At 42.1% G+C, this 12729-nt stretch overlaps 1 protein-coding gene across 1 annotated transcript; it reads right to left on the minus strand.

The window, feature by feature from the left end:
- Positions 1-10056: 10056 nt before the first annotated feature.
- On the minus strand, positions 10057-10697 carry LOC136460501 (uncharacterized). The gene is made up of 2 exons (XM_066460166.1): positions 10181-10697; positions 10057-10070 (listed from the first exon to the last, which is right to left on the minus strand). The coding sequence occupies exons 1-2, from the start codon at positions 10695-10697 to the stop codon at positions 10057-10059; spliced, it is 531 nt and encodes a 176-aa protein (XP_066316263.1).
- Positions 10698-12729: the final 2032 nt, after the last annotated feature.

Below are 12729 nucleotides of genomic sequence, written 5' to 3' on the forward strand. Positions count from 1 at the left end.
TGAAGCGTCTCAATCAAGTTCCCCCACCGCAGCCGTTGTTTTCAAACAGTGTTCAGTTTGGGATTGAGCTAATGTTGTTTCAGTTTCAGTGGCTATCTATGGTCTGATACTCAGTTCAGATAGATTAAATGTTTCTTTTCTTTTTAAAACCTTTTTGCTTGACTAGTGGACAGACAAGTGCAGCACGCATGTGGATTTAAAAAAAAAATCGTTTTTAAAGAAGCAATTACAGTTGGCATATTGTAAAAAAAAAAAGGCTTTTTCTTAAAGTGGAACATTCTGTTACTCAGTTACCGGTGACAAATGGCCAATCTAATCATCCATACAAGTGAGAATACTGTCAAACAGCAGGACAACAACATTATTTAGACTCGCTCCTAATCTGCTAGATAGTGGGCTACATACAAACTCTTGAGGCATCAATTACAAAATATTTATCTCCGTCTCCCACACCAAACTACTTGCAGGGCTCTGATGGAAGTATATTGAGTTATTGACAGTGCAGCTGGCCCTGCCATCGTCAGAGTTAGTCTCCCTCATGTACTGTTGGAAAATCGTCCTCATGAGAGCAAGGCTAATAATACAGCCGGCTGCTGGCTATAAGAATCTTTGTAGCCCACTCATGTAGTAGATAGCTCTTCGCTATTAATACATGATCCATTTGTCTCTCTCATAAAGTTTTTTTTGGTTCTTATGTCTAAGCCGATTATAAGTTTTATGGCCTGCTTTTCCTCTCTCCTCTGGGTACCTTAGCATTGAGCCTACTTGCATCCTGCCATTATACTTGGGAGAACGGCTCCGGTACTCCCTTCTAAAAATTAGCACGAATCTTAAAGCAAACATATATAATTAATTGACCAAGTTATTACTTACTTTCCACTCGGGCCTCCTATGGGCCCGACCCTACCCGCTCCAACCTATATTGACCCTTATCCAATCCCGTTCTTCTCTTTGGTCTTAGCGCGCGTAAGCGACGGCCAAGGCAGCGTCGGCGACCTACAGACCATCCAATCTTCTTCGACGAGCTCAAGGAGGGGCTCAAGAAGGTACAGCTCCAACCTCAGGGAGAGCGAGATGCCGATATCAGGGACGCAGAGCTCATGGACGCCGTTGAGGTCGACAACAGCGGCACCATCGACTACGACGAGTTCATCGCCGCCACCGTGCACATGAGCAAGCTGGAGTCGAGGAACACCTGCTCGCGCCCTTCGCCTACTTCGACAAGGACGACAGCGGCTACATCACCGTCGACGAGCTGGAGCAGGCTGCTGGCGTGCAGGGCCAACGTCGGTCTCAACGACATCATCACAGAGGTATCTCGTTCTTCTCCTTTGATCTCAGCGTTCTTCATCTCTTGGTTTGTGGCTAATATCCAGGAGGACGTAGTTCTCGCCTTGTTTCTTCAGCCGGTCATCGTGATGCTCCTCGCAACCACATTTCTTGGTGCCGGAAATGGTAGCGATTGATAATGATAACACGGAACAGTTCAGGGAGATGGATCTACGCAAGACTGCTTTGGGATTCGTGCTAATTTTGAAAAGAGGAGTACCGGAGTAGTTGCCTTATATTTGTTCTGAGTGGACATTGAGGAGAGTAATAGCTCCTAGTGAACAGGCCCACATGTTATAGGTGCAGCATAAGGAGGTGGACCAAACTTGTGTGCATCTTGCATTTTGCATTTTTGCTTACAAGAGAAGGAAGTGAAGTATTTGTACACCACCCAAGCACCATAGTATAGTCAGTTCAGCTCAGCCCCTTCATGAGAACCAGGGAGAGCCTCCAAGAGAGGGAGATTAGAAAGGAGAGCTTGCAATAGATTAAGAAGGATTCGTCCTTCAGGTTGTGAAGCTTCGTATCCACATCCTTGGTGCCTCTAATATGAGTTCCATCATCATTTGGTGAGGTCTTTCTTTATCCTAAATAGCAGCCCCAAATTTTATTATTGTTGTGCAAGATCTGTAGAATCTTGATGTATGGTTGCCTCTCGGCCGTGCACTCGGTGCTAGCACACCGGCACATGCCATTCCTTTTCTGTAAACGTGGATACTAAGGAGACACTGCTACTGTTGATACAGTTGATTGGCGACACATCACACATGCGTGGTAGACAGACAATGCGGGTGGATGTGTCGCTATTGCTCGGGCGCAAGGACATGCGTCTACTTCCACTACATCGACGCACACAACGTTGGATCAGGCTACTCCAACTCTTCTTCCGTTGCGCTGCGCATCAAGTAGTAACGATCAATGATCTCCTACTCGCATGTTGCCTTTGTTGAATGCGGTAGGAATTTTATTTTGTGCTAGCGTAGCAATACCCATTCCCCTAAAACATTGTCCTCAATTAGATCATACGGCGCACCATAGTGAGCTTGCCAACTAGTCACTAAGTCTAGTTTGGCTTCACCAGATGATTCACCGAAGTCACTGGGTTAAGTCACTTCTACCCTGGAAACAACATCATCGGACGACCTACCAGGGGTCAATCCTATCATCCAATGCATGTTTCGTTGTTGTTTTTTAACCTTTTTTTTTGTATGTTTACTACCAATAAGGACATGTAGGAACAACAATTGTCAGATGTCAATCGAGGTGTACAATATTGAAAGTTTCACTATGATAAAAAACAATATGGTTGTGTTATGTGTTAACATGAAACAAATGTATCACGAGCAACTAGTTCCCATGGACAGGGATTAATTCAGATCGAATGTGCATGGAATTGAATTCGAATAACACTATTTATCAAATTTGAATTTAGATACGGATGTTCTCAGTTGCGAATCAAGAATGTATATTTTGAATTTGGATTCACATTTGAATACCTATGTAATTTTTAAAATAGCAAGTATCGATTTACTTTATTGGCAGTAATAGTAGAACAAAATTATTATATATGTAGTGATTTTAAATATGAGTACATAACACATGCAGATAAAGACAACTCATTAGAAATAACATATTTATTAATAAATATTGAAAATGTACAAAATTTCTAATAAATATTACAATATATATTATCAATAAATAGATTAGAAATATTTACAACTTTTTCATCAAAATACAAAATAAAATAAAAGTATTTGAATTAATATGATTAGCCATATTAATAATAGCTGAACTTAACTTTTATATATCATCAGTAATATATAATATCAAATTAATAAAATGTCATTATCCATAAAGATTACATTTAAACAATTTAAATAATACACATCATTTATAATATAAAAAATTATATCATTTAGATGGTCTCACCGAGTACTTCGTTCTTCATGAATATGGTGAATGTCAGGATATTTCACATTTTTTCCGAATACATATTTGGAATCAAATAGAAAAAAACAGTGAAAAATAGATTCGGATACATCTATTTAGCATCCATGTTATAATTGAATGGAGTATGAATATCGATAGATTCAGACGTACAAATCCATGCCTACTACTTATGGAGATTCCAAACTAATAGGAAGCATAACAGAACCGTGACTAGCATGAAGAAAAGACATCATCGTGGAATCATGACTAGGCCCCCTTTAAACACATGAACACAAAAACATAGAAATAGGAAAAATATAGGAATATCGTAGGAATACAATTGCAAACACAAAGGATCGGAAAATTTAGGAACTTTGAAGGAATGATTATTTGGATAGACCTTAGGAAAAACATAGGAATTTTACAGGTTTGAATGGATGCTAAGCTCCCTACATTTTTTCTCTAAAATAAAAAGGCAAATAAAAATTTGCTACACTGTTCCTATTCTCTATTCGTGTGAACAGAAGGCATGAACGCTCAAGGATTCCCAATCCTACGTTTGTTCTCTATTTTTCTTGTGGAAACCAAAGGTGGCCTAAAAGAAGATTTATTCCCACATATTTTCACCATACAAGGAATCTGCGGCAGTGGACATTTCACCTTCCATCCAGTGGTGATTACAGGACGAAGGCGAAGCTATCAGCGTCTTCACAGAATCACAGCACAGATGGGCCCAAAGGTGGCTTTGGAACCGCTTGCTTCTTATTTGGACAATGATCATTTAATTCCTGCTCCTCTCTCTCTCTCTCGCCCTTTTCTTTTTCAGTGTGGCCATCAGCGTGTGACAAGGACTCCATACTGGAACCTTGCGTCCATATCCCTCACAAAGTACCTTTTCTGATGTTGGTGTGTGGTGTTCTTTTTATTTGCTTGTATATTTCCATTTTAATTAGTTCTTTTCTGAGGCCGTTTCGGGTTGCTGGTGAAGCTGTTGATTTTATGCCTATGTCCCTTGTAACTAACTTCTTTTTTTATCATCCCTTGTAATTAACATACCATCAGGTGCTATCACTACTAGAAGTTTTCTTTCCCTTGAGGGAAGGACATATAAATGTATATGTTGACGTGAAACATCAGTCCCACAACTAAAACACTAGAATGCGTGGGTTGCAAAGAGACCGAAGAACGCAATGGATAACCAAGACGCTTTCGCTGCGAAGAGTGGCTATGTTTACGAGGAAACCAACATAGGGTAGCTATTGCGCTTCTCTGATGAAAACCAATTAGTTTTCGGACAAACTAGCAAAGCAATCGTCGAAGGTTTCACTCAAAAGGGACATTGTCGGGGCAAGGACGTTGGTGGGCTAGCCTAGGTCGGCTAGCAAGCCTAGAGCACCACCCTTGATTGCTAGATTAAGAGAGGAGAAACATAATGAGGTTAGAAGAGATTAGGGCAAAACAGAGGTAAAAAAGTAGATTGATTTGTGTTTTGTGTGATTGTACTCTCTTCAATCAATGGTTGCCCTTTATATATACATGATGGGGTGGACTTATCTTATGGAGGCTGAAATCCCTTGTAATAAATCACATCAAATATGAACCAAATCCAAACTAGATAGGAAATGGCCGGTTTGACGCAAAAATTGGACCCTGTTCGAATAGTACCAAAATGCAGAGTGAGTTTTTTAGGAGCATATTTATTCATCTGGACACCAAATTTGATGTTCTATATATGTTTTTCAATCATCTCGATGAGAGGAATGCAATGACGAAGTCCATTTTGCATTTCGACAAAGTTAGAAAACTGGTTGAGGCTGGTTTGTAGCCGGTTTCTACAAAAAAAAAGTATAGGACATATTGCCTCCTTTTGGACAATTTTGGCTGTCAATATATGCCTCCTGTTTTTTAAGTAAAGCTCATGAACCAAAATTGACTCATCATGTTGATTACCTCTGGTGTAATAACTAATAACCATGTGTTTGCTTCCATGGGCAATACAACTCCAATGAGCTCAAAACTTAACTTTTACGAGCGGGTCCCGTGTGTTAGTGTCTATAAGAAAGGGTTTCGGGCTCTGATTTGAGGCCCATGCTAGAGCAGATGCAAAAAAAAGTAGGGCCTAAATAATGAGGGGGTCCTCAAATCAAAAGGAGCCCTAATTTGAGGCCTCTTGCTGGAGTTGGTTTGAAGGCCCTTGGAATCCATTCACCGAAAAACAAGTCCCTTGGAAGTTATGGGCTGTTTGTGTTAGAAATTTAGGCATTTTCATTATCAATTTAATCTAGAAAATTAACATCAGTAGGTTCGTGACGACATATATGTGCATGTTTATATCTCTAACGAATGCTACAGCATGCAGAGATGACATACAGATGAATACAGTAAAAGCGCAAAGTACAGTAATCATAGAGATTAGATTGTACCCAGCGGAGGGTCCCATGCCGAGGGCATCGGAGGCTCCATTCGCACTAGTCGACATAGTGTGTTGCTTGAAGTCGTGGACCACAGTCGATGCAGGACGATGTTTGCAGTGCAATCTCACGAACGGATCACCAGAAAGAAGACGCCTTGCTGTTCCGCAGGCAATCACCGAGAAGAAGACGGGTTCCGAGAGCTATCACCACCAAGAAGAAGGCGTACGTGGATGAGCAGTCGTGGATCGCTCCCCAAAAACCTAATCGTCGTACACCCCGTGCAAGGTTCTTAGGTGAACGAGGGTTCCGGAGGCACTTGCTCTCCCGCTACTCCGTGCGCGCAGAGGTACGAGATGGGGAAGCCAGAGGGCTACTGAGATATGGTTTCTCTCGGGAGTGGTTGTGGAAGACAGAGATCTAGACTGACAGAGGACTACAGATATATGGCCGCGATAGGAAGGGAGAAAGGCAACGGAGAATCCCAGGAGACGGAGAAGCGGAAGGGACGGTAACTGACGCAATCAATTCGCCTCCACCATTAAAGGGAGAAACCATCCTGATTAAGTGGATTAACTGGCAAAAGACTGGCCACGCCCACCCACTCGCTCGCCACTCGCCTACCTGCCTGCCTGCCTCACCACGCCACGGCCACGACCACGGCCCGGCCCACGCCCGCGCCCGCGCCCACGCCTCTGCCCGGCGGCTGTGGCGCGCGCGCGCCTGTGGCACGCCTATATCCTTTTATCAGCTTCTCAATTAAGATGAATAATTTCCAACCATATAAGCTGAGTCAACGTTCAATCAAAAACCCATATGGTATTAAATCATACAACGTTTAATGTTACGTACCATAGAATTTTATTTGATTTATTAAATATTATACAGGCCAAGCCCATAATATATCCAACAATCCTCACCAAACTCTAGAGTTTGTAACAAAGTAGTCTCAGAACCATATTTCTTTTATATACTAGTATTTTGATGGAGACTGTTAAGTTAAACATCCATCTAGAGCAATAGTTTGACTCAGTCACAACTGAACAATGGACTAAGCCTTAAATTGCCAGTTTTGTGTGAGGTGAATGTCACTAAAGTCCTTAGCTGATACTTGGCTGCAAAAGACATCCCCTCTATTTGAAGCATATAAGTCACACTCCAGTGCTTTTCATGAGTATTTAGAGATTACCCAAATCTTATAGACTGTGACCAGCAGTCTGACTCATATAGGTGTGCTCCTCAAAAGATGTTATGTAGGACAACATCTTTGCTTTAGCAAGCCACTCAGAACACATTAAGGTAAAAACCAACCTGCCTTACAGATAGGAAAGATATGCATCAGAAATGAGTCTTACTAAGGATCTTTTCTCACAATTTATTACTAGCTTGTTTCACCATTCTACTTCATGGGATCTCTGATCACATAAAATAGGTTACCACTATAGTAAATTTCAAGTGGGTCTCAAACCCATCTCTCTCAATGCACATTCTATCACATTGCGTGACAGACCCTTAGTGAATTGATCTGCCAGATTATTAGATGTGTGAACATAGTCCAACGCTATTACTCCAGAGTTTCTCAATTTTCTGACAGATTTCAGTCGTCTCTTAACATGCCTTGTGGACTTCATGTTATCCTTAGAACTGTTAACCTTTGTAATTATAGTCTGGTTATCACAGTTCATAGAAATAGCCGGTATGGGTTTTTCAATAACCAATAAATCCATAAGGAGATCACAAAGCCACTTGGCCTCAGAGCTAGCGGTGTCTAATGCTGTGAGTTCTGCTTTTAATGTAGACTTCGTTAAGATAGTCTGCTTACAAGACTTCTAGGAAACAACACCACCTCCAAGTGAAAACACATATCCACTTGTGGCATAAAGCTCATCAGCATAAAAAATCCAGCTGGCATCACAATAGCCTTCCAACACATTCAGATGTCTGGTATAACGAATATCGTAGCTCATAGTACCTTTTAGATAGCGCATCACTCTCTCAAGAGCACGCCAGTGATCATCTCCCGGGTTTGACACAAACCGGCTTAGCTTGCTCATGGCAAATGAGATGTCAGGCCTTGTTGCACTAGCAAGATACATGAGCGAGCCAATGATCTAGGAATATCTCAATTGATCCCTTACTATTCTCTGATTTTTCCTCAATAGCACACTAGGGTCATAAGGTGTAGGAGCAGCTTCACAGTCACTAAACACAAAGCGACTTAGCACCTTTTCCACATAGTGGGATTGTAACAGAGTTACCCCACCATCACCTTCTCTCAAAAGCTTGATGTTAAGAATAACATTAGCCTCTCCTAAATCTTTCATTTCAAAATTATTAGATAAAAATTCCTTCACCTCCTCAATCACTTTGAGGCTGGATCCAAAGATCAGTATGTCATCAACATATAAGCACAAAATGACTCCTTCACCCCCACCATACCGATAGTACACATATTTGTCAGCTTCATTCACAACAAAGCCAACAGATGTTAAAGTTCTGTCAAACTTCTCATGCCACTGCTTAGGAGCTTGTTTTAGGCCATATAATGACTTTAATAATTTACACACCTTGCCTTTTTTACCATTTGCTACAAACCCATCCGGCTGATCCATATAAATCTCCTCCTCTAACTCTCCGTTTAGGAAAGCTGTCTTAACGTCCATTTGATGAACGATAAGACCATAAGAGGCTGCTAGGGAAAGCAGAACTTGAATTGTAGTCAATCGGACAACCGGTGAATAAGTATAAAAGAAATCATCACCTTCCTTTTGAGTATAACCCTTAGCCACAAGCCTTGCCTTGTACCTCTTGATAGTACCATCAGGCCTAAGCTTTTTATTGAACACCCATTTGCACCTTATAGGCTTGCACCCATAGGGACGATCAACTATCTCCCAAGTTCCATTAGAAATAACAGAATCTATCTCACTCCGTACTGCTTCCTTCCATAAGTCAGCACTAGGAGAGGAATATGCATCTTCAATAGTCATTGGTGTGTCATCCACAAGGTACACAATATAGTCATCACCAAAAGACTTTGCAGACCTCTGTCTCTTACTTTTTCTAGTGACTATAGTATAATCCTCCTTAGGATTTTACATATGGGGTTCCTCAGTTTGTTCTATCGGAGTAAAATTTTTATGCTCATGGGGAATTATAAATTCATGATCAGTCGTGCTAGGTGCATTTTTCATGGGAAACTCATTCTCAAAAAATGTAGCATCTCTAGATTCCATGATTGTATCAATAGCTATCTCAGGAACACTAGAATTTATAATTAAAATATATAACCCACGCTATGAATAGCATAACAAAAAAAACACAATCAACAGTCTTTGGTCCAAGCTTTCGCTTTTTGTTTATTGACACATTCACCTCTGCCAAACAATCCCAAGTTTACAGGTAAGAGAGATTTAATCTCTTCTTCTCTCATTCGTCGAATGGTGTAATTTCTTTGTTCTTTGTGGGCACTCTATTCAGGACATGACACGCTGTCAATATAGTCTCACCCCACTATTCCTTAGATAGCCCCGCAGTCTCTAACATGGCATTAACCAAATCAGTTAGAGTGCAGTTCTTTCTCTCTGCAATCCCATTGGACTGTGGTGAGTATGGTGGCGTCCTCTCATGAATAATTCCATGCACCGCACAAAACTCAGAAAATTCATTTGAGAAATATTCTCCCCCGCGATCGGACCGCAAACGCTTGATTTTTTTCTCAAGATGATTTTCTACCTTAGCTTTATAGACTTTAAAATAATGCAACGCTTTATCTTTAGTTTTCAATAAATACACGTAGCAAAATCTAGTACAATCATCTATAAATGTCATGAAGTATTGTCTATCGCCTTTAGTCAATTCGCCATTCATTTCGCATAAATCAGAATGAACGAGTTCTAATGGTGCTAAGTTCCTCGCCTCAGCAGCCTTGTGAGGCTTGCGTGGTTGCTTCGATTGCACACACACCTGACACTTAGAATCTTTTACTAGGTTAAATTTTGGGATTAAATTCAGATTTGCAAGCCGCGTGAGACAGCCAAAATTAATGTGACAAAGTCGTGAATGCTATATATTCGACTCATCCGAAACATTAACATTGTTCACCACTTTATTACACACATCATCAAGCAAAGATAAGCGGAACAAGCCTCCGTAATCATAACATTTTTCAACAAATGTTCCATGTCTCGACACAACACACTTATTGGACTCAAGCACAATTTTAAAGCCATCGCGACATATCTGAGAAGCGCTAACAAGATTCTTCTTGATGGAGGGGACATGCTGCACGTTCTTTAATAGCACCGTCTTTTCTGAAGTAAACTTCAGAACGACCGTACCAGCACCAAGAACACGCGTATGCGAACCGTTTTCCATCAGCAAGGCTCTAGTCCTGCCGGCCTAATAGGAAGTAAACAAAGAAACATCAGCACACACATGAATATTAGCACCGCTGTCCATCCACCACTCAGGTGAAAGACAAACTGAGAGAACCAAAGGTAAAGAATTACCATACCCAGATGTTCCTCCTCTAGTCTCGCTAATCACCACGTTTGCTGATTTCTTTTCTTGCTTATATTTACGGTCTAGGCACGCACTTGTCCAATGCTCATCACTCCCGCAAACAAAACAACCTCTACCTTTCTTGTTGTTTTTCTTCTTAAATTGTGTAGTTTGCTTAAGCTTTGCATTGTTGTTCTCTTGTATGTTCTTCTTCTTTTTATTATGGGATGCAAATGAGTTTTTCTTCTGCACCATATTGACAGTGGAAGACTCAACTCCTTTTCCATGATTGTCTTTTGCTCTCTCCCTCTCCTCAACATCAAGAGAACCAATAAGCTTAGCCACGCTAAACTCTTGTCTCTTGTGTTTTAGAGAAGTAGCAAAATCCCTCCAAGAAGGTGGCAGCTTAGCTATTATACCACCGGCCATAAATTTGTCGGACAACAAACATGGGAAATGTTCTAGTTCCTTTGCTAGCGCCTGTATCTCATGAGCCTGTTCGACTATAGAATGGTTTTCAACCATTTTATAGTCATACAGCTGCTCCATAAGGTACAACTCACTACCAGCATCAGAAACTCCAAACTTTGCCTCAAGAGCATCCCATAACTCTTTGCCTGATGTGCAAGATATGTAGTTTTTCTCATACTTGGGATGAAGTGCACTAATCATGGCGCCTCAAAATAGGTTATCGGCAGCCAAGAACTTTTTCTCCACCTCAGGAGTAAACTGTTCAGGCTTCCCCTGTGCGGCGTGATAGCAGTTCATCGCAGTCAACCACAATACCATCTTGGCACGCCATATCATGAAGTTCTTGCCATCAAAATTATTTGGCTTCAAAGCAGCAGCAAAACCACTGACAGAAAATTGCCTAACATTAGGTTTTTGGATTGTTAAAAAATTTGCTATACTGTTCCTATTCTCTATTCGTGTGAACAGAAGGCATGAACGCTGAAGGATTACAATCCTATGTTTGTTCTCTATTTTTCTTGTGGAAACCAAAGGTGGCCTAAAAGAAGATTTATTCCCGCATATTTTCACCATACAAGGAATCTGCGGCAGTGGACATTTCACCTTCCATCCGGTGGCGATTACAGGATGAAGGCAAAGCTATCAGCGTCTTCACAGAATCACAACACAGATGACCCCAAAGGTGGCTTTGGAACCGCTTGCTTCTTATTTGGACAATGATCATTTAATTACTGCTCCTCTCTTTCTCTCGCCCTTTTCTTTTTCAGTGTGGCCATCAGCGTGTGACAAGGACTCCATACTGGAACCTTGCGTCCATATCCCTCACAAAAGTACCTTTTCTAATGTTGGTGTGTGGTGTTCTTTTTATTTGCTTGTATATTTCCATTTTAATTAGTTCTTTTCTGAGGCCGTTTCAGGTTGCTAGTGAAGCTGTTGATTTTATGCCTATGTCCCTTTGTAACTAACTTCTTTTTTTATCATCCCTTGTAATTAACTTACCATCAGGTGCTATCAGTACTAGAAGTTTTCTTTCCCTTGAGGGAAGGACATATAAATGTATATGTTGACGTGAAACATCAGTCCCACAACTAAAACACTAGAATGCCTGGGTTGCAAAGAGACTGTCGACAGAATATCGTCGGCAGTCCACCGAGGGGTATCCCATGATGGTAGATTTGTCGGTGGGGGTGCGTGTAATTAGGAACCAGATGGTGGTACAAGGTGCAGAGACAGCGATTTAGACAGGTTCGAGCCGTCTGATCGACGTAATACCCTACGTCCTGTGTCTTTGGTGTATTGTATTGATCTGGACGACCAAGTAGCTTATCCGCTAGGGGCCCCTGCCTCTCCTTATATAGTCTGGAAGGGCAGGGTTACAAGTAAAGTATCCTATTTGGTACTATACAATGTCTTGCGGTGCACGCCGAGCAGCGCCGTGCACGCCTTGATTTTATGGGCTGGGCCACCTCTGATGGTGCGACCCATGTCTTGGGGGCCATACCCCCACAGCTAGTCCCTGAGCCTGACAGTAGGTGACGCAGTCACATGGTGTCATAAAGTAGAAGACCAGCCGAGCAGGCAGCCAGTCCCCGGGCGTAGCCTCGAGATGAGAACAAGCACATTCACCACAAGGTGAAGTGTGCCCACTTAGTCCCTGAGCCTGCTGGAAGATGAAGAATGAATCTTGTAGCAGGGTCAAAGGAAAAGAAGTCTGAAAGCTTGTCGACGTCGTTTGACATGCGCGTATCAAGACCCCAGACATGCTGCCCAAGATCAGCACCCATATCCGAACAACATGGAGCAACTTGACACCACACTGACAAGACGTAGCAAGATCCGACCACCAAGGGAGCACCGAGGAGTGAGGAGACCCTGGTGGTGCTGGCGATGATCAAGCACCGAGGAGCGAGGAGTCCCCAGTGTCGCTGGCGATGACCGAGCACCAAGGAGCGAGGAGTCCCCGGCGTTGCTGGTGATGATCGAGCACCGAGGAGCGAGAGCGAGGAGTCCCCGGCGTAGCTGGCAATGACCGAGCATCGAGGAGCGAGGAGTCCCCGACGTCGCTGGCGATGACCGAGCACCGAGG

Source organism: Miscanthus floridulus, chromosome 6 (genome assembly GCF_019320115.1).
Source record: "Miscanthus floridulus cultivar M001 chromosome 6, ASM1932011v1, whole genome shotgun sequence".
Lineage (NCBI taxonomy): Eukaryota > Viridiplantae > Streptophyta > Magnoliopsida > Poales > Poaceae > Miscanthus > Miscanthus floridulus.